General features: G+C 38.7%; 1 protein-coding gene across 1 annotated transcript; it reads left to right on the top strand.

The window, feature by feature from the left end:
* Positions 1-143: 143 nt before the first annotated feature.
* On the top strand, positions 144-26382 carry LOC106056308 (cytochrome P450 3A6-like). The gene is made up of 12 exons (XM_056020808.1): positions 144-337; positions 1165-1261; positions 1401-1550; positions 10719-10832; positions 10989-11077; positions 11931-12079; positions 12394-12521; positions 16691-16927; positions 20640-20725; positions 21508-21648; positions 23633-23795; positions 25565-26382. The coding sequence occupies exons 1-12, from the start codon at positions 282-284 to the stop codon at positions 25673-25675; spliced, it is 1521 nt and encodes a 506-aa protein (XP_055876783.1). The 5' UTR covers positions 144-281; the 3' UTR covers positions 25676-26382.
* Positions 26383-26476: the final 94 nt, after the last annotated feature.

Genomic DNA, 26476 nt, shown 5'->3' with positions numbered 1-26476 from the left:
TTATGTAATTGAGTAGTTTAAAAATAAAATCACGCCGAGATTTCCTTTTGAAAAAGAAAAAAAAAAGGGGGGGGGTAACAAGGGACGTGGCAGATTAACCCCACCTCTGATAAGAGAGTGCTTTATAAAGGTATGACAATACTTTTATCCGCAGTAGAAGTTGCATGCAGTTGTGTGTTTAAGGAGAGAGGGGACGTTGTCCACTGCTCCTAGCAGGCCCCTTATGCCTGCCACCTAATCAAACACTCGTGGATAGACAGAGGAAAGTGAATTAATTCAAAATGTTCTTAGAAGTAGTGGCCGTAGCCGGTGTGATTTCATTTCTGGCTTTAGTAAGGTACATACATTTCAGAATAGCTTTGTTTGGTAAAGTACATATGTATATTCTATACTCTTGTATGTATGTATGTATTATGTATGTAAATATGTAGGCCTATATATATATATATATATATATATATATATATATATATATATATTATTTCGAAAACTGCTCTAACGATTTTCTTTAAAATTTCAAGGTATGTGTATATTAATGAGAAAGAAACTATGAACTCATTAGCCCATTTCTTCGAACACCGAAAAAAAAACCATGTAGCCCCCTATTCGTATGCTCTGCCAATTAGCTGCGTGTTCAAGTTACCGTTATTGCTACCACAAATCTTGTTTCTTTTTCAATAATGTATTTCACTTTCATTCAGACCAACATCTCAACGACAGTTTGCACTATGTAACCACTGAACTATAACTTACAAATAGAAAAACAAAAACTAATGAAATACTCAGACACAAAGAGAGAGGCACATTTTTTATCCCATACGCTAGAACAAACTAGTACACGTGTTCATTCTTCCCTAGTGCCATTAGAGAATGGAATGAGTTGAATGAATCAGCCAGGAAAACCATTGAACCAACGACTTAGCAGAGTTTAAGTCATTGATTAACATGCATGACTAGATTGATACATGAAATGCGTAAGCGTAATTGTCGTCTTTTTGGAAGTAATGTCTGAGAGTTTCTATTGAAATCAAACAGTCAAGTTTTGGATGATATTTTCTAAACTTATGTCCAAAACTTTTAGTAATGAAGTTTAAAAATTTCTGAATGATTCCGATAACAATTTTTACAATTTGTAATGTGATTGTTTGTCCTTCTCAACATTAGGCATATGAACAAACACTTTAACCAGTTTGAACACCTCGGAGTACCAGGTCCCAAACCAAGTCTATTATTTGGTAATCTTCTAGAACTTAGAGCAAAGGTAATACTTTGTAAATTAATGTATGTTCTTACATTTTTTTTTTCTAGGATCAATTAAATCCATGAGTGAACTAAAACTGAACACTAAAATATAATCGAACACATCCTGACTTTAAGTTCATAAGTGAATTCTACTTTAGGGTCAGTTTCAAGCAATCCAAGACTGGACTAAGCTGTATGGGGATATCTTTGGCTATTTTGAAGGCTACACCCCAGTGATGGTGGTCAGTAATCCAGAAGTGTTGAGAAATGTTTTACTGAAAGACGCCGCTAACTTTATGAAACGAAAAGTAAGTATTAAAAAAAATGATGAAACTGTGTTAGGTAACTTTGTACACAGAGTAAGTCTCTGATGAAACTGTGTTAGGTAACTTTGTACACAGAGTAAGTCTCTGATGAAACTGTGTTAGGTAACTTTGTACACAGAGTAAGTCTCTGATGAAACTGTGTTAGGTAACTTTGTACACAGAGTAAGTCTCTGATAAAACTGTGTTAGGTAACTTTATACACAGAGTAAGTCACTAAACTGTGTTAGGTAACTTTGTACACAGAGTAAGTCTCTGATGAAACTGTGTTAGGTAACTTTGTACACAGAGTAAGTCACTAAACTGTGTTAGGTAACTTTGTAAACAGAATAAGTCTCTGATGAAACTGTGTTAGGTAACTTTGTACACAGAGTAAGTCTCTGATGAAACTGTGTTAGGTAACTTTGTACACAGAGTAAGTCTCTGATGAGACTGTGTTAGGTAACTTTGTACACAGAGTAAGTCACTAAACTGTGTTAAGTAAGTTTGTACACAGAGTAAGTCTCTGATGAAACTGTGTTAGGTAACTTTGTACACAGAGTAAGTCTCTGATGAAACTGTGTTAGGTAACTTTGTACACAGAGTAAGTCTCTGATGAAACTGTGTTAGGTAACTTTGTACACAGAGTAAGTCACTAAACTGTGTTAGGTAACTTTGTAAACAGAGTAAGTCTCTGATGAAACTGTGTTAGGTAACTTTGTACACAGAGTAAGTCTCTGATGAAACTGTGTTAGGTAACTTTGTACACAGAGTAAGTCTCTGATGAAACTGTGTTAGGTAACTTTGTACACAGAGTAAGTCACTAAACTGTGTTAAGTAAGTTTGTACACAGAGTAAGTCTCTGATGAAACTGTGTTAGGTAACTTTGTACACAGAGTAAGTCTCTGATGAAACTGTGTTAGGTAACTTTGTACACAGAGTAAGTCTCTGATGAAACTGTGTTAGGTAACTTTGTACACAGAGTAAGTCTCTGATGAAACTGTGTTAGGTATCTTTGTACACAGAGTAAGTCTCTAAACTGTGTTAGGTAACTTTGTACACAGAGTAAGTCACTAAAGAAACTGTTTTAGGTAACTTTGTACACAGAGTAAGTCTCTGATGAAACTGTGTTAGGTAACTTTGTACATTGAGTAAGTCACTAAACTGTGTTAGGTAACTTTGTACACAGAGTAAGTCTCTGATGAAACTGTGTTAGGTAACTTTGTACACAGAGTAAGTCACTAAACTGTGTTAGGTAACTTTGTAAACAGAGTAAGTCACTGATGAAACTGTGTTAGGTAACTTTGTACATAGAGTAAGTCTCTGATGAAACTGTGTTAGGTAACTTTGTACACAGAATAAGTCTCTGATGAAACTGTGTTAGGTAACTTTGTACACAGAGTAAGTCTCTGATGAAACTGTGTTAGGTAACTTTGTACACAGAGTAAGTCTCTGATGAAACTGTGTTAGGTATCTTTGTACACAGAGTAAGTCTCTAAACTGTGTTAGGTAACTTTGTACACAGAGTAAGTCACTAAAGAAACTGTTTTAGGTAACTTTGTACACAGAGTAAGTCTCTGATGAAACTGTGTTAGGTAACTTTGTACATTGAGTAAGTCACTAAACTGTGTTAGGTAACTTTGTACACAGAGTAAGTCACTAAACTGTGTTAGGTAACTTTGTACACAGAGTAAGTCTCTGATGAAACTGTGTTAGGTAACTTTGTACACAGAGTAAGTCACTAAACTGTGTTAGGTAACTTTGTAAACAGAGTAAGTCTCTGATGAAACTGTGTTAGGTAACTTTGTACACAGAGTAAGTCTCTGATGAAACTGCGTTAGGTAACTTTGTACACAGAGTAAGTCTCTGATGAAACTGTGTTAGGTAACTTTGTACACAGAGTAAGTCTCTGATGAAACTGTGTTAGGTAACTTTGTACACAGAGTAAGTCACTAAACTGTGTTAGGTAACTTTGTACACAGAGTAAGTCACTGATGAAACTGTGTTAGGTAACTTTTTACACAGAGTAAGTCACTGATGAAACTGTGTTAGGTAACTTTGTAAACAGAGTAAGTCTCTGATGAAACTGTGTTAGGTAACTTTGTACACAGAGTAAGTCTCTGATGAAACTGTGTTAGGTAACTTTGTACACAGAGTAAGTCTCTGATGAAACTGTGTTAGGTAACTTTGTACACAGAGTAAGTCACTAAACTGTGTTAAGTAAGTTTGTACACAGAGTAAGTCTCTGATGAAACTGTGTTAGGTAACTTTGTACACAGAGTAAGTCTCTGATGAAACTGTGTTAGGTAACTTTGTACACAGAGTAAGTCTCTGATGAAACTGTGTTAGGTATCTTTGTACACAGAGTAAGTCTCTAAACTGTGTTAGGTAACTTTGTACACAGAGTAAGTCACTAAAGAAACTGTTTTAGGTAACTTTGTACACAGAGTAAGTCTCTGATGAAACTGTGTTAGGTAACTTTGTACATTGAGTAAGTCACTAAACTGTGTTAGGTAACTTTGTACACAGAGTAAGTCACTAAACTGTGTTAGGTAACTTTGTAAACAGAGTAAGTCTCTGATGAAACTGTGTTAGGTAACTTTGTACACAGAGTAAGTCTCTGATGAAACTGTGTTAGGTAACTTTGTACACAGAGTAAGTCACTAAACTGTGTTAGGTAACTTTGTACACAGAGTAAGTCTCTGATGAAACTGCGTTAGGTAACTTTGTACACAGAGTAAGTCTCTGATGAAACTGCGTTAGGTAACTTTGTACACAGAGTAAGTCTCTGATGAAACTGTGTTAGGTAACTTTGTACACAGAGTAAGTCTCTGATGAAACTGTGTTAGGTAACTTTGTACACAGAGTAAGTCTCTGATGAAACTGTGTTAGGTAACTTTGTACACAGAGTAAGTCACTAAACTGTGTTAGGTAACTTTGTACACAGAGTAAGTCTCTGATGAAACTGTGTTAGGTAACTTTGTACACAGAGTAAGTCTCTAAACTGTGTTAGGTAACTTTGTACACAGAGTAAGTCACTAAACTGTGTTAGGTAATTTTGTACACAGAGTAAGTCACTAAACTGTGTTAGGTAACTTTGTACACAGAGTAAGTCACCTGAGAGAGAGAGATGAACTCCAATTGGTGACAAGGTAGTGCCATGGTAAGGAACTCTGCTGTTTGGCGTAGTGCCTCATAGCTTCCGTACAAACATAGTGAACCACTAGATACGTCTTCTCGCGGAGCTGCGGACACTCTTGCAAGACGTGCGCCACCGTCTCTTCTGATTCCCCGCAGAGTCGGCAACGGGCATCAAAATTTGGCCGAAACCGGGCGAAGTACGCACCTATGGGGCAGTGTCCCGTACGCCACTGCGCTATTGTTGTTTGTTCCGACCTTTTTAGCTTCCACCACGGGTCCTCTCGATTTGGGCGGCGCATGTGCTGCCAGACTCCCCTGGCAGTGTTGGAGACATCCCAGGATTTTAACCACTTTTCATGTACCCACTCTCGTATTGTTGTCGTAGCCTGTTGAAACGTACTTGGTGACTCGAAAGCGGGCACGGCCAGCGCTCCTTCTCGTGCTAGAGCATCAGCCACGGCATTGCCCATCACGCCGCAGTGCGAGGGCACCCACTGCATAACGATGACAGCTCCAATAAGTAGGCGGATGTTATTTGCGGCGCCTAATGCCTCTTCCACCAATTTGGACTTTCCCCCTAAGCCAGCCATGGCTTGGAGGCAGGACTGGGAATCGGTAACCATTACAACGGTAGTCGCAACGGTTATCTTTTCACGTAATTTTTGGAGTACGAAATTGAGGGTGTTGGTAATCGCCGTTAGTTCAGCATCAAAGCTACATGCAGCGAGGCCGCATGCGCCTGACAGCTTGTCTGGTTCGTGGTCTGGGTAAATGATATAGGCTCTTACGGGGTCCTTCATGACCGACCCGTCTGTGTAACAATAAATGGCATCGGCCGGGTAGGTCTTTAGTGTGTCCAATGCCATCTTCCTGAGTAAATCCGGGTGTGTGTGCCTCTTTGTGGCCCCCTCCAACCCGTGAATGGTGAAATTTACGGGAGGGATGGGCTGTCTCCTCCAGGGCGGGCACGTGCTTATCCGTCGGATTGGGACCCGATCAGTGGAGAGGCCAGCTTGTGCACTCAAATTTGACGCGCAGTGCATGAATGATGTCCGTTTGATCCTGTTTTTAACTCTCCACCGAGTGACTAATGTATGGGTCGGTAGCCCTGGTTCGCCCCTTTTATAGCGTTCCAGGGCCGTTAGCACGGCGCGCTCTCTCCTCAGGCTGAGAGGAGCCACGTTGGACATGATTTCTGCAGCGGAAGTTGGGCTCGTTCTATAGGTGCCACAAATGAATCTGAGAGCCTGGGCCTGTACACGGTCGAGTGATTCGAGGGCCGTCTTGCTTGCGTACACCTGCACGGGAAGGCTGTACTCGATTTGGGATCTGACAGCCCCTGTGTACAGTGTGCGGAGCGTGTCAGCTCGGGCGCCCCACTTGGTACTGGCTAGCTTTCTGAGTAACCCAAGCTTCTCCGAGGCCTTTCGTTCAACGTCCTGGATGTGCAAGTGCATTGAGAGCTTCCTATCTAGGGTGACTCCTAGATATTTTGGCGTGTTTTCACGTTGGAGTCGCAGCCCACCGAGTTGGAGCTCGAATGGGGCCCCAAGAATGTCGATTCCCAGGCTGAACAGGCTCCAGGTCATTTTGGCAACGTTTATCTGAATCTGCCATTTTGAACAATACGAGGAGATGGTATGGAGGTCGGCTTGTAATGCTGCCTGAAGTTGGTCAGTTTTCTTCCCGGTTGACCAGAGGACAATATCGTCAGCATATAGCAGTTTGCGACACCGGAGTGAGCTGGGCAAATCATTAAGAAAGGCCATGAAAAGGATACATGAGATGGCGGATCCCTGGGGTAACCCTCTTGTAGGGGTGTTTTCCCCACTTAGAGAGTACTGGAACTGTGTTCGTGTTTTCCTCTCCGTTAGAAACTGTTTTATCCAGTTGTAGGTCCGCCCGCGTACGCCCATGGCTCTTAGCTTAAGATAGAGGCCTGGCTTCCACACCCGGTCATAAGCCTGTTTTAGGTCAATAAAAACTGCATATGTGCTCTCGGACCTCTGGAACCTATCGGCCACCTCCTGCATGAAAACTGTGACCTGGTCGATCGGGCTCAAGCCTGCCCTAAAGCCAGCCTGCTCTGGCGCTAGGATACCGGCACTCTCAAAGCTCCACACGAGTCGCTCGCTGACCATCCGTTCTACTATCTTGCCGATAGTGGATGTCAGGGATATGGGTCTGTAGGACTCCACGTTAGTCGCGTCTTTGCCCTTTTTAAATATTGGAACAATGGTAGCACAGCGCCAGGTAGTCTGGACTCTACCCAGGTCCGATTCGCAAACTCTAGGAGCTTGTCTTTCGCAATACCCCCGAGATGTTTTACCATCTCAGGAGTAACCTTGTCTGGCCCCGGAGCCTTTCTGTTTTTGCACTTAGCTATCGCTCTGTCCAGCTCAGCACGGCAGAAGGGCGCATTGCACGTGTCCAGGTCTTCTGACCCATTCGACTCCCTCTCGAGTCTTTTATGCTCCTTGTTGAGGGCTATAGACGTGGCTGACTTCTTTTCGGACTTGCTTATGGAAGCGAAATATTTGTTAAGCAAGTCGGCCATTTTTTGATCTTTTGCCACTCGATCCCCACTGGGTGATAATAATGGGGTGGCTGTACGCGCCGAATCTTTGGCCTCAAGATTACGAAAAAGACGCCAGGCTTTGGAAGTATCCCGAAGATCCAGCCCGGCACAGGCATCCCTCCAGTGGTCCGCCCGTACACGTTGGGCCACCTCGCTGGCCTTCCGGCATAATGCGTTAAACTCCCTGCGGCATTCGGGGGTTCCCTTTCTTTGTGCTCTTCGCCGCGCCCGTTTCCTGGCCCTGACTATTCGATCTAATTCTCGGGACCAGGCGGGTCTATGCCGTATGCCGGGATAGGTCCGCGGGATAAACTTCCTAGCCGCACCCAAAATCGCTGCAGTGATTTCGCCGTATTTTTCGTCGACTGTCCCTTCCTCCACCGCGATTCCCGACAGGGCGGAGTCGACAGCCGCCCCGTATGCTGGCCAGTCAGCCTTGGTGTAGCTCCATTTTTTGGGCCGTTTAGTGGCTACACCCCTGGCCTCTGAGAGGGCAATAGAGATTTCTATGGGCCTATGATCGCTCCCAACATCCTCAAGCACATTGTGGTTTTCCCCTCTAGGTCTGCAGAGATAAGTGTTCAATCAGGTCTCGACAGAGACCCGTTACCAGTGTGTAGGAGGGTTGGCGGGCTATGTTTATTCTGCAAGCAGAATAGGTTTGTAGTGTTGAGAATTTCATGGACTTTTTGGCCCGAGGAGTCGGTTGCGTCATAGCCCCATGCAGGAGACTTGGCATTGAGGTCCCCAGCTAATAGAGTTTTAGTTAAAATGTTCATATTGCCGAGGTTAATGGCAAGTTCGTGTTTTGGCGGATTGTAACAATTAATGACCGTAAGTTTTCTGCCAGCTTTGAATATATCAAGCGAGATGGCGTCGGTACGCCCGCTTTGAGGGCCAGGATTTTGTGAAACCGTCATTCCTTTTCTTACATATGTGATAATTCCACGGCACTCATCGCATTTACATTTATAAGCCGTGTAGCCGCTAATGTGGCTACTTCTTTTCTTGCCTACCAAGGTCTCCTGCAATAGCGCGATGTCTATTGCCCTCTCGTGGAGGAGTTTCGTGAGCTCAAGTATCTTAGGTATTAAGCCACAGATATTGAGCTGTAGTACTTTGATCTGGCTAAGTCTATCGCTCCCTAAGGGTTTAGGACTGGAAGCGACGGACCGTTGTAATGGTTGGTGTTTTGGAGGACCGATGGTCCTCGCTTCGTTGGTCGTGTTTGGTTGGGCCTTTTGGGTGGTAATGGTTGGTTGGGCCTGGTGCGGGACATGATCACCAGGTTGGTGTGGTTGGCTAGCCACACCTTGGCTACCGTTCTTCCGAGGGAAGAACGAATGCAGTGTAGCCTGGGAAGAGGGCTTTGTCCTGAGAAGGGGAACCTTCGTTAATTTGTCGTGGTTCGACAGGTTCCTCCGGATCGGAACCACGGGGCGAGTAGTAGAGGACTTTTCGTAGTCGGGCCTGCCGCCCACTACCCGCGCGACGGAGCCTGTTCGGGTCTGCTCGTACCCGGGTTTTCTGGTTTATTGTGTATTAATCATGTTTGTAGAGAAGTCGAAGACCGTTGGCGGCCTTAGTTACTGCCGGTTAGAAAGTAGTGTACGCAGGGCCTGCAAAAGGGTCCGGGTCTTTGGGTGCGGGAAGTCCGCACCACTGGTCACCACCTCCGTATGGCAAGAGCTCGCTTACAGGAGGAGTGGTTGTGTAAGGATTACTCGATATCCCCAGTATCGAAACTGCTTATTGGGAAGCGCGTTCCTCTACTACCTCACAGGGGACGGGCTAGATAGAGCCTAGCTCGTGGACGCCAACCAGTCCGCTCGACCGACGCAGCCCGCTAAGGCCGCGCCAGTCAGTCCAGTCTTTGCCCAATGGGAGACCCGCGAATCAGCCGAGTCCCAGGAGAACCCGACCAACCCTCGAGTTTGTGTCCAGCGCTATCCGCTTTTCGGAGATCCCGTTAGGTCTCTTAGTCACCGTTGCCCCGGGGCCCCACTGGGGGGGGGGGGCTGGACATAACCCCTTTGAGTTCCTTTTACACTTGCCTGCTGCTCATTCATCAGCGGCAAGCAACCAGTACCCTTGGCCACTCCTAAAAGAGCAGGAGTGTTCACCCGGCGACCACGATGAGGTGGTACTGGAACGCCGATGAAACTGTGTTAGGTAACTTTGTACACAGAGTAAGTCACTAATGAAACTGTGTTAGGTAACTTTTACACAGAGTAAGTCACTAATGAAACTGTGTTAGGTAACTTTGTTGTTTGATTTTTTTTCATCCTTATTTGTATTCCAAACGAGAGAAAGAAATAGAAATAGAAAGAAATAGAAACAGAGTAATTGATTGTGTACTTTTACTAAATTGTTTAAAAAAGAAAAATGTGTTCTAGAAACACATCATACACACTGCCAGGTCACCCAATGAAAATATGTCACGAATGTGCCTGGAAATTGGAACTGTTGTCCTGTGGTCTACTAGCCAGGCTTCTAGTCCTTGTAAATGATGTTGAATGGGGTAACGTTGCAGAAAGCGAATGTCGTGTAATGCTGGGTTCTTGCTTCCTGAAGTACTCTTGACACGTGACAAGACAAATACTATAAACTGACTTAAGTCCGTTTCAGCAGACAAATATTAAGTTTATTTTACTACAATAATAATAATACTGCACTCCTTGTTAGTGCTACAAGTCAAGAAAGAATAAACAATCCTATCCGCATGACAGCGGTATCAAAAATATCCAATACGTTAATTACAAATCACGTCCGCATCTCAGCGGGTAACACTGTGCAGAAATATAGATTAACTAATACATGTCTCAAAAAGAACACTGGCAACAACTGCCCACAAGTTACTTTCTAACTGAAATTACTACAGACTTTTCTAAGTCGCTATTGTCCGTTTGCGGATTAAAATATTACTTGACCATTCGGTCCAAAGGATAAAACTTGACTCAACTGACTTGACTTGACTGACTGAACTTAAAGTCAACTTTATTCATTCTACTTCCTGTTTTCTACAACAGGAATTCCACGTGTCTTTTAAACTCTTAACATGACGTGAACTTTAGATCATGCAATGTCAACTGAGACTGTGACAGTCCTATGAGTCACTGTTCGATTGTGTGGAGTTTTATTGCGTTTTTTGAGTGTTCCTTATGCTCCCAATTCTAATCGAAGCCTGCAGAAACTTTTCACTTCAGCTGATCGCTAACAACTCATTAGCAGTTTCCCAAAGGGCTAGTTTGTGTTACATTATTGAGCTTTACAGCTGTATGTCTGTCAATAGTCCTCATTTATTTCTTCTGGTGTATTTTATTTAGTTTTTTTCTTTTTATTTTTCTAAAGTCTTAATTAACACTGCGTGTCTCCTTGCTAGTATATTAGTTCTTAGTTCTACGTGCTTATATTTAAAGACTAATTGGACTTATTTTTATTGTAATCTTGTCCAGCCATTTCCTTTGGCTCCCAGGAAAAGCCTCGGACTGTTCTTAGAAAATGGACACCAGTGGAAGAGAAGTAGGTCACTTCTTACACCAGCCTTCAGCACCGGAAAATTGAAGCAGGTAATGAGAATTTAAAACAAAAGTGCTCCACAGGTGGCACAGGGACTTAGTACAAGTCTGTCATTTAAGTCTTAACTAAGAAAGAAAAAAATAGCCGAAAAGGTAAACGTTTTAGTGAAATACAAATCTATATAAGGATTTACATATTAATTATAGATGGCGCCAATTATGTTAGAGGCAGCAGACATTTTGGTGGAACGTTTAACAGAAAAATGCAAAGAGAACCAAATCTTGGATATTTACAGGTGAGAAGCAAACATTTTCTTTTTAAATATATACATGTCATCGTCTAGAGATATTATTATAATTATAAGATATTCACATTTATAAACAGTTTAAAAATGTTTTGAAAGTTATTCATAAAATATGCTTAAAACTTTGAAAGCATCCCCAGAGGCCGTAAACGAATATGAAAAGTAAAAGGATAAAACAAATAATTTTCTAAAATATATTTTGCTCTATTCACTTCACTGTATGAATTCGCAACTAAGACTACTTGAACGCTTTCACCAAGGATCCTTGCACTCCATCAAGGACATACGGTGGCAAGACCGCAGTTCAAACAGTAACGTCCTTTCGAACGCCGGTATGGACAGTATGGAGGGACTTCTAATGGTCCGATAGTTACACTGGTTAGGACAAATATGGGGACGGACGTATGCGAAAACCAGTCTTTTTCGGTGCGCTGAAAGGTGGTCTACATAACTGAGGTGCCACAGGGAAACACTTTAAAGACCAGCTTAGGCACGAACTTGCTCTAACTGACATAGAAGAGGGCACCTGGCGGCAGGCGGCTTTAGAACGAGAAAGCTGGAGGTCACTCACGAAAGCCGCGGGATACAAATTTGAGACCAACAAAAAATCCGCTGCCGTGGACAGACGTAGACGGCGAAAAGAAAATCTTAATCGACTCACGGCGGAAATTGGATGGGGCAAAATATATAGGTCACAGCTGGGGCTGCTTAGCCACAGGAAATACTGTATTACTTTTGATCTTCGGACTCATAGAGAAGCCTTATTATTATTATATTTGTGTTAATATGAATGAATTTGTTTGTGTTAAGCGTAGTTGTTATATATGGAAGTGATTTGTTGCAGTTCTTTTCAGTCCCTTACGTTGGACGTGATTGGCCGCTGTGCCTTTGGCCTCAAGACAAAAGCACAAGTAGATGAGAATGATGTATTTTTGCTGAAAATCAGAAATCTTTTCAAAACAATGTCTACCACCATTATTGAACCAATAGTCAGTAAGTTAAAGGTGGCTGGGTCATCGTATTTATTTACTTGAAAGTTCGTTTGCTTTAATATTCAGGAAGAAGACAGAGGTGTAGTTATAGTTTAAGTTAATGAACTCCCAAAATGGACTCGAAATTTAATGAAAAAGTTATCATAATATGATAAGATTTTAGAAATGGTGGTTAAAAGGTTTATTTTTTTATATAGCTGTTTACAGACTCCTCTACACCCTTTTTTTTAAGCCACTTGTTTCAACACAATGCCACTAGAAAGTTACTGAAATATAAAGCCTGTTAATTGACGACTTTCTTTCTATCTATGTCAGTGACAGTTCCATTCGTCTCACACTTTATCTTCGCCTTGAAGAACCTTGTGTTTTTGTTTGGAATGAACTCGGTCATGTGGCTGAAGTACTCAATGCGAGAGGTCATCAGAGCCAGACGAGAACTTGGTGTGAGTACTTTATCTAATTAAAAGTTACATAGCTTAGGATCTAAGGGGGAAATGCAATAAATGCCAAATAATTGATCCGTCATTTAGAATGCAACAAGTGTTCTAGAATAGGCGCTTTCAGAATACAAGTGTTACAAGATAGACCCCTCTGTTAGAATATAACAAGCGGTATAAGATAGCCCCCTCTATAACTCTATTAGGATACAAGTGTTACACGATAGCTCCCTCTATTAGAATACAACAAGCAGTATAGGATAGGCTTTACTTTTAGAATGAAACTTAAGTTTTTTCCTTAATCATTCATTGTGTATGTGTGGTGTACGAACTGAAGTTCTAGAGTTCTAATCCAATTCATATGAGTTTGACATTGACCGCTAGATAAAAGGAAATAAAACAATGATTTTGCTATTAAATCCTAAAAGAAAAAAAAAACAAGATTACAAAGAGAGTTTGTGTTACACAAACTCAGAGGCGGCCTCCGTCGAAGTCGGATCCCTGTCGGATCTGCATATTCGCAAATAATATTCAAGAGGTGATTTAATTTTGATGGTCAAAAGTAATAATGTTTCAAAGATTCATTTGCCGTAAATTTAAATTTAAATTAAATAAAAAATAGTAGATTAGTTTTAGTATATTAAAAATCTACACTTTTTTTTTACACTTTAAGTTTAGAAATTGAAATTCTACATCTTAATCTAGTCTATTTTAGTCTAAACTAGATCTAGAAATTCTAGATCTAGACTCTAAAATAATTTTAATTGGAATATAAATCCAGATCTAGATATACTGTAATAAAAATCTAGATCTAGTTTTAAAAAATCTAGATTAGATCTAAATCAAGATATAATTCCTTTTTTAAACGCGAGTCACATAACGAGACTTAATAAACATTACTATACCGAGTTCTTTTTTCCATTTCATTTGAAGAATTAATTCCATATAACGTCAGAGGAAAAAAAAACACTACGTCACACGGCCTAGCTAGACTAAAAATCGCCTTCATCAATATAAGAGCCATTTATCGAGTTTTCATAGACTTTGGTGCACCGAGTGCGTTCTTTAAGCATTTCATTTAAAGAATTCATTCCATATGACGTCAAAGGAAAAAAAACACTAGGTCACACGGCCTAGCTAGAATAAAAATCGCCTTCATCATTACGAGCCATTTATCGAGTGTTCATAGTCATTGGTGCACCGAGTGCGTTCTTTTAGCATTTCATTTAAAGAATTCATTCCATATGACGTCAAAGGAAAAAAAAACACTACGTCACACGGCTTAGTTAGGCTAAAATATGTTTTCATTAATACGAGCAATTTTTCGAGGGTTAATAGACATTGGTGCACCGAGTGCGTTCTTTTAACATTACATTTAAAGATTCCATTCATATGACGTCAAAGAAAAAAAATTCCGTTACCTCACAATATGCTAGTACCGGTACCATAAAAAAATGTCTTTATTTACACGAGATATTTAACAAGGGTTTATAGACATTGGTGCACTGAGTTCTAATAGAATTTATTTAAAAAGGATCAAAGCCGCATTGTTTTTGCGTTTTGTCTGTCAGTCGGTCTGTCCGTCATCTTGATATAAAAAAACAACAACTAAAAGTTATTAAAAATTGATTAACCTTTATTTTACGTTTCAAAACATCGCAATAATTTTTAGGTATGAACACAATTGAAAAGTTTATATAATAGATTGTTCCGGATGTTTGTATAAATAGTAAAAGAAAAAGAGAATTTCAGATAAATGTAATACCGTTAATTAAATTTTTTGGATGGTCTCGCATAAAAATTAGATGTACTACAGCCATGTGGAGAGATTTTCATACCTTACTTTGGTGTTTGGATTCTGTTTTCCTTAAAAATCGGAACATAATATTAACGATAATTAGATTTTTACATGTTTTAGGTAGAAAGTTAAATGTACTGTAAGAGAGTAGTGAGTTAAAATATTTTTCATAAAAATCCGTAAAAACATTATTTCGTAAATGAGAGATTATTTGTTTATTAATTAGAAGAGGGAGTTCAAACAATTATTTGGCGTTAGTAGATTTTTAAATAAATTCGGAAATTTCTGGCGACGATTTGTAAGAAACAAAATCCGGAACTTTCTTTATCGATTACAAAACTTCTATGTTATGTTTTAGCAAGAAAATTAAATGTCTAAAAAGTAATTTTCAGTAATCAATTCTAGTAAATTAGTTTTTTTAAAGCCCTGAACAACCTATTGTCGATATTTTTAAAATTTGTTTAAAGATGAAAATACGGAACAATTTGATATTGATAACCAAATTATAGTGACGCATTGTCAAATAATATAAGTGTAATATTAGTAAATTATGCGATTTCAAATAATCATTAGGCATAATTCATGTTTTATAAAACAATATCCGGAACATTTTTACACTTAATGAAATATAAGTCAGTATAGAGATTTTGATTTAGCATTAATATGCTATTTACATAAAAAACGGAACAACATATTATTGATAATGTGTTTTTGCAACGTTTAAACATGGAAATTGAATGTAATATAAATTAGAAGAGCAAACAAACATTTGTTGGGGTTGATTAGTTTTGCACAAAAAAATCCGGAACAATCAATTTTTAGATACTTAAAACTATTGAGATGTTACGGGAGGAACATTAAAGTGTAAATCAGATTTTCAATAGCTTTTAGAGTTCTAGTTTTTTTTAATCTAATCGTGATGGACAGACCGACCAACAGACAAAACGCACAAAAATAATCTTCTTTTATTCGGATGGGGGCACTAAACAAAAAATAAATAAAATTTGATTTTTTTAAAAAGTTTAAGGAATCGGTTTAGTATCTGATCATGTAGCGACGTTACGCTACTGCACGAAAATCGCTTCATAAAAAGTCCATTAAAAAAAAATGTGTGTGATATTTACATACAAAATGCATTATTAGCCTTTATAAACAAACAGAAATGTTTTCTTTAAATTTTAGCAGCTAGTTGACCAGAAAAAACATCTTTAACTATTATTTATATTTGTTGTAAACATTTCATGTACATTTTAAAAATATATTTGACTTAGTGATACTGAAAATACACTACACTTGTCCACCTTTGTTAGCATATTGTAACATTGCCTCCCATACATTTACGTAATTGTTTTAGAATTGGTGTATTTTTATGAAAAAATCGCTTGCATAATTAATTTTATAAATTAAACGGTTTGCTTTTAGAAAACCAAAAGTAGCCGTTGCACCTAAACTTTTCAAGCCGCATTTAATGATGAAATAATATTTTTCATATCTCTTCTAGTTTTCGAGATCTGAGTGTGACAGACGGACAGACGGACAGACGGACAGACAGACAGACGGACAGACGGATATTTTGCACAAACCTAATAGCGGCTTTTTCCCCTTACGGGGGCCGCTAAAAAGAAAAAATATCGACATTAAATTTCATAGATCCACAAGATTAACGCTTTTGAAATTTGATGCCAAAACTACAAAAAAAAAAATTTAAATAATAATTTGTTTATGCTCTTTAGTTCAGAACGACATATTTAGCTAATTCTTTTACTGGCCTGAACTGGCCTCCGTGTATTTCTTTATACTGATTTCAATAGACTGCTAGACAGACAGACATTTTTTAAAAATTAGGCCTATATCAACTCACTCTGTCTGGTAAAATGTTTGTACATGTTATTTCTCCGACACCTTATCTCGGATCAAGCTGAAATTTTGCACAATTATATCTTTTACCTGACAACACAAGAACCAATGAAAAAAAAAGGAATTAGTTAATTAGTTATTGGTAATTAATTCTTTTGTTTGGTATCTCGAACAAGAGCAAGAAATTGACTTGACTGACTGAAGTTGTGGTATAAGCTGAATTAGTTCCCTCTATAGATCGCCGTTCTAAACTGAAACAAACAATATATAACTATACAATATTCACTAGTCATAAGTAAATCACTAGCAGAGTGGTTAGCACGTCGGCCCGATTTATATACATATCTATATCCTTCTTCCTCCGTAGACTTTTGACATACTTGAGATCACGTTCTTTCTATAGTAACCCAGCCTCAAAATGACTCCAGTATTTTCAAATATATGTTTTCACTGCTTTATCATTACAAATATTACACCAGGATTTTATTGTTGCGCCAACGTTTCACCGACTTATTTTCAGCCCAACTCGTGTGTGATAGACTTGGTGCAACTGATGCTATTCCCAGACAAAACTTCACCAAACGATGACGCATGCTCTCCCCTGACAGAACAAGAAATCGTTGCCCAAAGCATGACGTTTCTCTTGGCCGGCTATGAGACGACTAGTGCTGTACTGGCCTACTTATGTCACGAGATGGCCAAACATCCCAAGATGCAGGCCAGACTACATCAGGAGATTGTGGAGAATTGTCAACAAGTTTGTTCAATTTTTAACATTATCTTTCATTTTGTGTACTTTAAAAAATATACAGTTCAGACTCAATAAATATTTTTTGTTTATTGTTAATTGAGTCGTTCATGTTATTTAGTAATCTAAACTAGAGCTCTTGTTTTCCTGGCTGGTTTAGGCAGCGCGTTCCATGCTGAAACGGCACTTGAAAAGAGATTAACAGTAATAAGAGTGACCCCATGGCATCCAAATTACCAAATAAGAATATAACACCTATTCTAGTTTTTTTTCGAGTATAATTAGATAAAAATTTTCTAATTGTAATTATTTTAGTTTAGTTGCTTTTGGGGGGGGGGGCTTATATTATTTTTGTTAAATCTTTTGTTGTGGATTTATGATAATCATTTGCGAATTATCAGCATTTTTATAACTACAATCATGGGCGTAGACAGGATTTGTTTTCGGGGGGGGGGGGGGGTAGGGGGGTGGTCGATTTCCCCCCCCCCCCGCGAATTTTTTTTTATATGTATTTATATGTGTGTGTGTGTGTGTACATAATCTTTATTACATTCTGACCTTCATTCTTTCGGAAGACGTTTATTGTGCCTTAGAATAGCTTCTTCTATGAGTTAGTGGAAAAATTGTAGATTCCCTGGCATTATTAGCAATGGGGTCTGGGGGAGCACTAGGAGCTCCCCCAGCGCGGGGCGAAGCCCCGCCGCCAAGCACTATTTCTAATATTGAAAGCCAACAAAAAGCATATTCTGAGGTATCTACAGTGCATTTTCCTGCTATTAAAAAGTTCTATTTCAAAACCTAATGTGCTATTCTTACTGACTAAGATCCTCCCGCGCCGTTCGGCGCATTTGCCGTCAAGCTGTTTCCATAAAATTGTAGACTCCCCGACATTACTAGCAAGGGGGTCTTGTGGAGCGCTAGGAGTTCCCCCAGCGCGGGGCGAAGCCAAGCACTATTTCTGGTATTGAAAGCCAACAAAATGTATATTCTGAGGTATATACACTGCATTTTCCTGCTATTAAAAAGTTTTATTTCAAAAACCTAATGTGCTATTCTTACTGACCTAGACCCTCCCGCGCCGTTCGGCGCATTTGCCGTCAAGCTGTTTCCATAACAATCTGTCACTGGTATCGTCTGAAGCCTCTTCCCACCTGCCATGAGGACCTCCATGAATGAGTGGCGTCAAGTTGTACTAGGATATCATTGCAACTCTTCTTATGCGTAATTCATTTTGTCGGAGAACATGTCCCGCAAACCTCATGCATCGCTCTCTCACAATCTTTCTAACGGGTCGACTCCCAGTTCGGCATAGGATTTCCTTGATTTAGACCCGATCTCTATAACTGACTCCTAAAATCTGTCTTAGGCATCTTTGTTGAGCCACATTTAGTGTTTTTCAATTTCGGCAGATGACTATTCACTGCAATTTATTAATGGAGCCCTGCCACTGGTAAAAATGTGTAACCTTTCTTGAATACGCTCTTGGAATTAAGTGACTGTAGTTTGCTTTAGATTTTATATCGAAAAGAGAAGTTTCATCGTCAAAATCATCTGTTGGGGGTTTTCCACCTAAAATTCTCTGTAGGGGGATATAAACTCAAAACCATCTGGAGAGGGTTTTAAACTTAAAAAAAAAAGCTATCTGTAGAAGAGGGGTTTAAACTCAAAACCCCCCATTGGATTGGCTACGCTCAAATAATTTTATTGTGTAATTTGCTTTTTTTATATTGAAGAGTTATTTTTAGCATCAAACCCCTCTGGTAGGGGGTTTAAAACTCAAAACCCCTGGTAGGGGGTTTTAAACTCAAAACCCCTGGTAGGGTTTTTTAAACTTGAACCCCCCTGGTAGGGGGTTTTAAACTCAAAACCCCTTTGGTTGTGCTGGGGCAAGTGATGGTTTAGTATTAAAATCTCACTTAAAATAAACAAAATCAGTCACTAAATTCCGATCCCCCCCCCCCCCGAAGGGGGGTGGGATTTCATTTCGGGAGGGGTTTGAACCCCAAACCCCCCCCCCCCTGGCTACGCCCATGGCTACAATAATACTTCATTCTTTAACCCCTAACCCTGGCTACCGGCCCCTATGTCCCTTTTACATATAAGCTCGCAAAAAAAAAAAGTGAAATGAAGCTTTAATTAGAGAAATATCAGGCTGAATCAATGGGGCGATAGATTGAAGTAATTCAATACAATAATTGTCCTTTGTTGTCCATATGGAAATTTGTCTTACAATTTGTGCATTACACCAAACAAAAAACATTATAACTCTAAGAAACCAAAGTGTACGTAAAATATGTGTGAAACTTCAGAGTATTGACATTGTTGAAGTAAACGCCTGTACGAGTTGATCTTTTTGTCTCTGTTCTTTAAGAGACATGTTTGATTTATCATCATCATCATCTGCTCTTGACTTTCTTGTCTTGTCATGTTGGTCGCAGTCTTTCGAATGGTGTGGCGTATTCATCGCCAGCGTCTCTGAAGGATCTCTTTTTCAGTGGGCTGTTGCTTTAAACAGAAGCGGGGTCACTATGGTATTAAAAAAATATTTAGCATTGAAATCTTTCTTGTCATTATTGATCATGTGTTAACTGAAATTGAATTTTTTGTTTGTTGCTGTTGATCACTTGGTAACTGAGCTGGAAAGTTCTCCAGTAGTTCTCTGTTAGCGAGTAAAAAAATAATTCGAAACATTTTCAAAGATTATTTCGAAGCATTTTTCATTGGCTTAGTGTACCCAATGTGCTGTTTGGCTGAGCACCGGTCAGTTCAAGGATTATCCTTTAGACATGAGCTTTACAATCGATGTTTCGAGATACGGACTTAGCATTCTGAAAATTATTTCGTACAGATCTTACTAACTACCTATTGGTACTTTTCATTGCTTTATAAATTACTTTTTTTTCCCTATATAAAGATTGATTTTTTTTTGTCTACACATTAAAGTAGAGAGAAATGGATTGGTTATCGCGTATTAATGGATTAATTAGCTACAAGAGGAAAACAGTAAGTTATGAATATAATCTCATGGTATGACGTGACTTTTAAATATAAAAAAGGTTCTCAGAACAGGGCTATTGTAGGCGCAACGTTCGTTGAGTGATATATCAACGTAGAGGAATATTTTAATAGTATGTGTCATTAGTTTGCGTTCATTTGACAAATACAAAACGCAAATATCCTGATTACACATAAACTTAACGTTTTATTCAAACACAAGAAATATTACGTCAGTGACCAGTTTAAGAGCATAGATTGTGCATATCGTTCTTCCACACACCAGTCCTTAACCTGGGTGGCCACCTGGTCGTGCGGTAAACGCGCTGGACTTTCGTTCGGTCGTCTCCAGGGTCCGAGCCAATGCCTTCCCCCCCCCCCCCCCCCGTCATCCAGTGAAACAGAGAGAACATTTTACGTTTGTTTTAATACGTTATAATAAGGACCAAAAGTGTCTTTGTTCTTTTGAACTCGATTCGCAACTTGCAGATGAGTTGGAGCGGTTTCTTAAGGTTCCAAATTATTTATATTTTTTTTTATTCTGGTGGGGTCTAGTCTCATAATATTTGATTAACTTGGGGGTTAATCCCAGGCATATTTCAATGGCACATCACAGCAGCGTTAAAAGATGCGGTGAAAATAAATGAAATATCTTGCTTGTCACTTCAATGTCTAGGTTTTAAAAAGATCTAAAAATATAACAGATTAACTTTCAATATTCCATTAGGACATCAACTACGAATCAATTCAAGACTTGCACTATTTCGATGCTGTTTTTGACGAAGTATGTCGATTGTATCCAACAGCGTCTTTGTAAGCTATTATGTGTTACATTGTTAATCAAGCTTATTCATGTATTATAGTTTTAATCAAACTTTTCTACATATTACAGTTTTAGTCAAACATTTATGAAACATGGCCATCAAACTAAATGAACATTAGTTGCAGTTTAGTTCATGTCTTGTGTTCTGAACTTAACAGAAGATGTTAACGCATCCTCCTCTTTTGTTGTTCAGCGCCCAATCAATCTAAGTCTCTGTAGTTAAAACAACTCAAAACCTTAACGTCTGTCAGTCTTACTACTAATCTTATTAAGTTAAAATTTGTATTTACCCATCCACTTTCTTAATCTAAAAGTTAAAAGTTCCCCTTTCAGACCTTGTGATCTATAGGGCAGATGATGTAAAGGTCATCTGTTTCTGTGGTCTACGGTTAACGAGGGTGTCATATGGCCAGCACAACGACCAACCGCCTTTACTTTTCCCCACCCGGTAGAGCTGGGTGGACTCAGAGGCGCCCAAAGATCCCGAAATTAAAAATCCCAGTCTTCACCAGGATTCGAACCCGGGACAACCCCGGTTCAGAAGTCAAGCGGATTACCGCTCAGCCACCGAGTCTCCACTTTCCTACTCTACCACACCAATATGATTGTCTTTTGCTGAAAGTAAGTTCACCATAGAAAAAAAAAGCCAGGTCATTTATTGATTCTGAACCAAAAGAGAATACAAATTTGTTGACAGCTGTCAGTTGTTAGGTGTAAGAATTGAGACATTTTTTTCTAAAAAAATACAGACATTCTTTGCTTTTTTTTTAAGCATTGTGACCAGACAGGCTGCGGAAGACAGACAGTATGGGGACCTCAAAATTCCATCCGGGATGAATATATTGGCTAACGTCTGGGCACTACATCGTGACCCTAAGTACTGGACAGAGCCGGACACTTTTAACCCAGACAGGTAATGAATGTTTCAATGTTTGACACTAGTCAGATGGCCATTTGTTTCGGACGATATATATTCGCCTTGTGCTCTATAAAATCATCATTTGACTAGCAGGTTCTCATTTTTTGAACGTAGGAAGTTTAGGTTTGAAATATACTTGTCATTAGTAGATAAATAATAAACAAAAAAAAAAAAGACCCGTGTCATGATAGTTTCTCCATCGTATGCATTGTGTTGCTTCTGTATTCTTCGTCCTGTTCCTAGTAAATGATGGAACGTGTCTTGGTATAAATATGTTATCATTCAGACCAGAACTATTGAATTATTTAAAAATGCGAACTTGTCAATATCCGACAATCATCATACATCAACATTCAACTGTAAGCACACATCAACATTCGACAGTAAGGACACATCAACATTAGACAGTAAGCACACATCAACATTAGACAGTAAGCAAATATCAACATTTGACAGTAAGAACATATGAAAATTCGACAGTAAGAACATATCAACATTCGACAGTAAGCACAGCACACATCAACATTCGACAGTAAGGACACATCAACATTAGACAGTAAGCACACATCAACATTAGACAGTAAGCAAATATCAACATTTGACAGTAAGAACATATGAAAATTCGACAGTAAGCACACATCCAACTAACGTTCAAACAGTAACAACCAAACTTGTTTTTTAATGTATCTGATCAAACTTCAATGGCAATCTATCCTGTTAATTCCTACCCCTCAATCAAATCTATAATGTGAGGTATGAAGTCTTTATACATTGGAGTTATAGTTGCCAGTATCTTTTGGCGGAGACCAAAGTACGCAGTTTTGATAAGTTGTTAAGGAACTCCTATCAACATTAGCATCTGCTACAATCTAGCTCAAAAGAATACTAAACGCTAGGGACACTTTAGAAAGACTTTTTATCTCTAACGATTAGGTTTTACTCGTATAAATATTTTGAAAACTGTTTATTCTTTTTTAAAATACATAAAAACATTTAGTTCCAAGTTTATTTTTGTTGTTTTAGTCTTTAGGTAATCTTTATTTTTATTTTTTAATTAACACTTCAAAATGTAGCTTAATATTATTTAGATCTACTTCAAATTATCTTATCTTATAAATTCAAGACGTTGATTAAAAAAAAAAGGAGACAATTAGGTCCAACTCGCATCCATGCCGTGCATGTTAATTCTAGTCATTGGTTTTCTTGGTTCATTCAGAAACCCGTTTCTTGTTCTATAGGCGTTAAAGAAGAAGACTTGTACTACTTTGTCCTTGGATAAGGAAATAAGAAATAGGAAGAAATAATTCCATCAGTTAAGTAACAGGCGGCATGTAATAAACTTAAAATGTAGATTAGTGTCATGAGTATATAGGTTAGAAACTCATGCATATATAGATTAGTATCTCATGCTAAAATAGGTTAAAATCGTATGCGTATATAGGTTAGTGTCTCATGCGGATGTAGATTCGAGTCTCATGCGTATCTTATCTTACATAATACAGACGTTACTTCAAAAAAGAAGATGATTACGTCCTACGAGTCATGCATTTAGTCATGCATATTAACTAAAGACCTAAATTTTACCAAGTCACTGGTTTTCCTGGCTAGCTCAGGCAACCCATTTCATGCTCTAATAGCACTAGGGAAGAAGGAGTATTTGTACAAATTTGTCCTAGCATATGGGACGAGGAATGTGCCTCTATCTTTGTGTCTTTCTGAGTAGTCTATTCGATTTTGTTTTTGTATTTGAAGATTATGGTTCAGTATTTTATGTATAATTGCTAGTTTACTTTTGAGTCTTCTATACAACAACCCGAGAAATGCTAGGTTCTCATTTCATCTGGATGTAATCATGGACTTGTTCATTCCAAATCCAAGCAATCAAAGAGATTCATTTCGGGGATGAAGAGCTCTAGCTGCAGGTATTGCTGAGAAGAGTACATCATTACATCGCTCTTTTATTTATATTTTTAAAAAGGTTTCTAGAAGAGCCACACAGCAAGAAGTCAACCTTTACATTTCTACCTTTTGGCGCAGGCCCCAGACACTGCATTGGAATGAGATTCGCTACTATTGAAGCTAAAATGACCATAGCCAAAGTTATTAAGAGTTTCCAGATTGAGCTGGCAGATGATGCACAGGTAAGAATTAAATCTTTTATTATTTTTTTTATTCTAAGATTTATAACTAAAGGATAGCAAGATCTTGATTCTTGTACCATTTAAAAATTGTTTAACATTGTAAATCTTTAGGTTTGAATTATTTTAATTCATGACCGAGAACTCTGTAACCATCTTTATTTGCTTAATATCTCTGGTTATCTCGCCTATTACATAGTATTAAATCAAAAGTTTATTCTAAAAAGAAATTGTTTTCGATTGCAAATTGACTTTTTTTTTTTTAAATAAAAAGTATCTTGATATTTTAGAAAAAAAAAAGAAACCGATAAACTTTGCATGCAGGCCACACAGACACACATACAGACACACAAACAAACAGACACACACATACAGACACACACAAACATACAGACACACACAAACATAAATAAAGTTGAAAATAATGTTTGGCTCCAGTTTTATGGTATTCAAAAACTAGCCGCACTTATTTCATACCTCTAATTATTAAAGAGTTCTGGAGTTGATGGAACATTCGCTAGACTCAGACCAAGAGTTTGGGAAAACCATAAGCTAACTACGGTGACCAAAATGGAAGTCTACAAGGCATGCGTTGTGAGTACACTGCTGTATGGCAGTAAATCATGGACTACCTACGCAAAGCAAGAGAGAAAACTTAACTCATTCCATTTGAGATGTCTCCGTAGGATCTTGAATGTCACATGGAAAGAAAAAGTGTGTAATACTGAGATCCTTGCGCGATCAGGTATTCCCAGCATCTTTACAGCCCTCAGACAACGCTGTTTGCGCTGGCTTGGACATGTTCGCCGGATGGAGGACAATCGCATCCCGAAAGTCATCCTCTATGGTCAACTCGCGACTGGCACCAGAAAAACTGGTCGCCCCCACCTCCGTTACATAGATGTAATAAAACGTGACCTCAAATCAGTGAACATTAATACTGACAATTGGGAAGACATAGCTCTAGACCGCAACAGGTGGAGAGAGACAGTGACCAAGAAAGCTATGGGCAGTGAAAGTACATGGGTCTCAGCCCAAGAAGAAAAACGCACAATCCGAAAAACGGCCAGCTCCTCTACCACCGAAGCAAAAGCCACCTTAATCTACGCTATCTGTGGACGGGAGTGTCTCTCCAAAATAGGGCTCCACAGCCACATGAGGAAGTGTGCTCTGAGATGAACCATAGTCGTTCTACGACTGAAGGAGGCCAATGAATTATTAAAAAGTTCTGGAGTTGATGGAAAAGTAGAGTCTGGGTAAAATCTTTGAGCAAGTAGAAATGACACACCAGGCTAGCAAATGCTTTTCCTAGTACATCAATGTAAAGTTCTTCTGAAACAAAACATTCCCGCTCACATTTGAATATTATAAAAAAAAAAAGATTTGTTGGAACTTTTAAGAAAAACTTACGATCGTCTGAACATAGTGAGATTGAGTCTGTGCCTGGCGTTAAGTTGGCCTACTTCAGACGTAAGGACTGTGGTCCATCTCGAAGAACATTTTTTTTTCACGTGACTATGGAGCCCTATTTTGGAGAGATACTTCCGTCCACATGCATCGCAGGCTAAGGTGGCTTTCGCTTTGGTGGTAGAGGAGCCATCCATTTTTCGTATGGCACGCTTTTCTTCCAGAGCTGAGGCCCATGTGTTTTCGCTGTCCATAGCTTTCTTGGTCACCATCTCTCTCCACATAGTGCGGTCCATGGCTTAAAATAAATCATCATTTTGAAATCATATTGTCACTATTATTATTTTGTTCTTTTTATTTTCAAGGGAAACCTGGAACTGTTTTCTAGAGGAGCCATAGTTCCAAAAGATCACGTGACTCTCAGACTTATTAGAAGACCAACCATGACTAGAAGAAGAACTGTCAGACATTGCTAGACTTCAGTTTTCATAGTCCTGCTGTGATTTTAACTAATTTGTCTACACTGACTCAAGCGATAGTAACCAGATCTTAATGTTTAGCATGTTGGACTTATTTCTATGACGGGTTTGCCACAAATCTACACATAAACTCCGAGAAATATGATGGATTGCTACACTTGAATAAAATAATACCTTTAATTTAAAATAGACATTTTTTTGAAGACACTATAATGATGTTAATTTTAATAAGCATATTTACAATGATCGCTGTTAATGTATTTTGTTGGGCATCATTCATGATTGGTGTAATAATTATTTAACTTGCAACTTTGTTTAACTTGCAATTTTTTTTTTTTTTTTAATGGTAATGATTTTTTGTTTCTTAAAAATGTCCAACAGTCTACAGACATACACTGTAAGCCTAATTTGTCTTTAACAAGTCACTCTAATACTGCAAGCCTATTCAAAAGTTCATTTTGTAAATTCAAATTATTTCACTAGGGCAAAGTTGTACAAACTAGAATGTATCTCAGTTTGTATGTTTAACATTGTCTTTACATTTTTAATCCCCCTCCCCCCTATAAACTTTCATACCACAGGCTGTTTCTTTTAAAACTGTTTATTCCTACTTTGCGTGTTTTAGCATTTATTTACATCTAATCTAAAGTAGTCTTTAAGTATTTAAAGCTTTTATTATAAAATAAACCAACTAAATAATATAACTCTAAATTTAACATATTGTTTTTATACTGTTGAGAATAATTGACTAAATGTGTGTCCTTGTGTGTCTTATTATTGGACAACAGCTTAATGTTT

This window comes from Biomphalaria glabrata, chromosome 2 (genome assembly GCF_947242115.1).
Source record: "Biomphalaria glabrata chromosome 2, xgBioGlab47.1, whole genome shotgun sequence".
Classification (NCBI taxonomy): domain Eukaryota; kingdom Metazoa; phylum Mollusca; class Gastropoda; family Planorbidae; genus Biomphalaria; species Biomphalaria glabrata.
The sequence above is the reverse complement of the archived record's forward strand: the minus strand, read 5'-3'. Positions and strand labels throughout refer to the sequence as shown.

What these genes read in the sequence shown, in the direction of transcription:
- LOC106056308 (XM_056020808.1), top strand. Translation starts at nt 282, where the DNA reads ATGTTCTTAGAAGTAGTGGCCGTAGCCGGTGTGATTTCATTTCTGGCT. An exon ending in TCATTTCTGGCTTTAGTAAG is followed by an intron (nt 338 to 1,164) that starts GTACATACATTT and finishes TCTCAACATTAG; the next exon opens with GCATATGAACAAACACTTTA. An exon ending in GCACCGGAAAATTGAAGCAG is followed by an intron (nt 10,833 to 10,988) that starts GTAATGAGAATT and finishes TATTAATTATAG; the next exon opens with ATGGCGCCAATTATGTTAGA.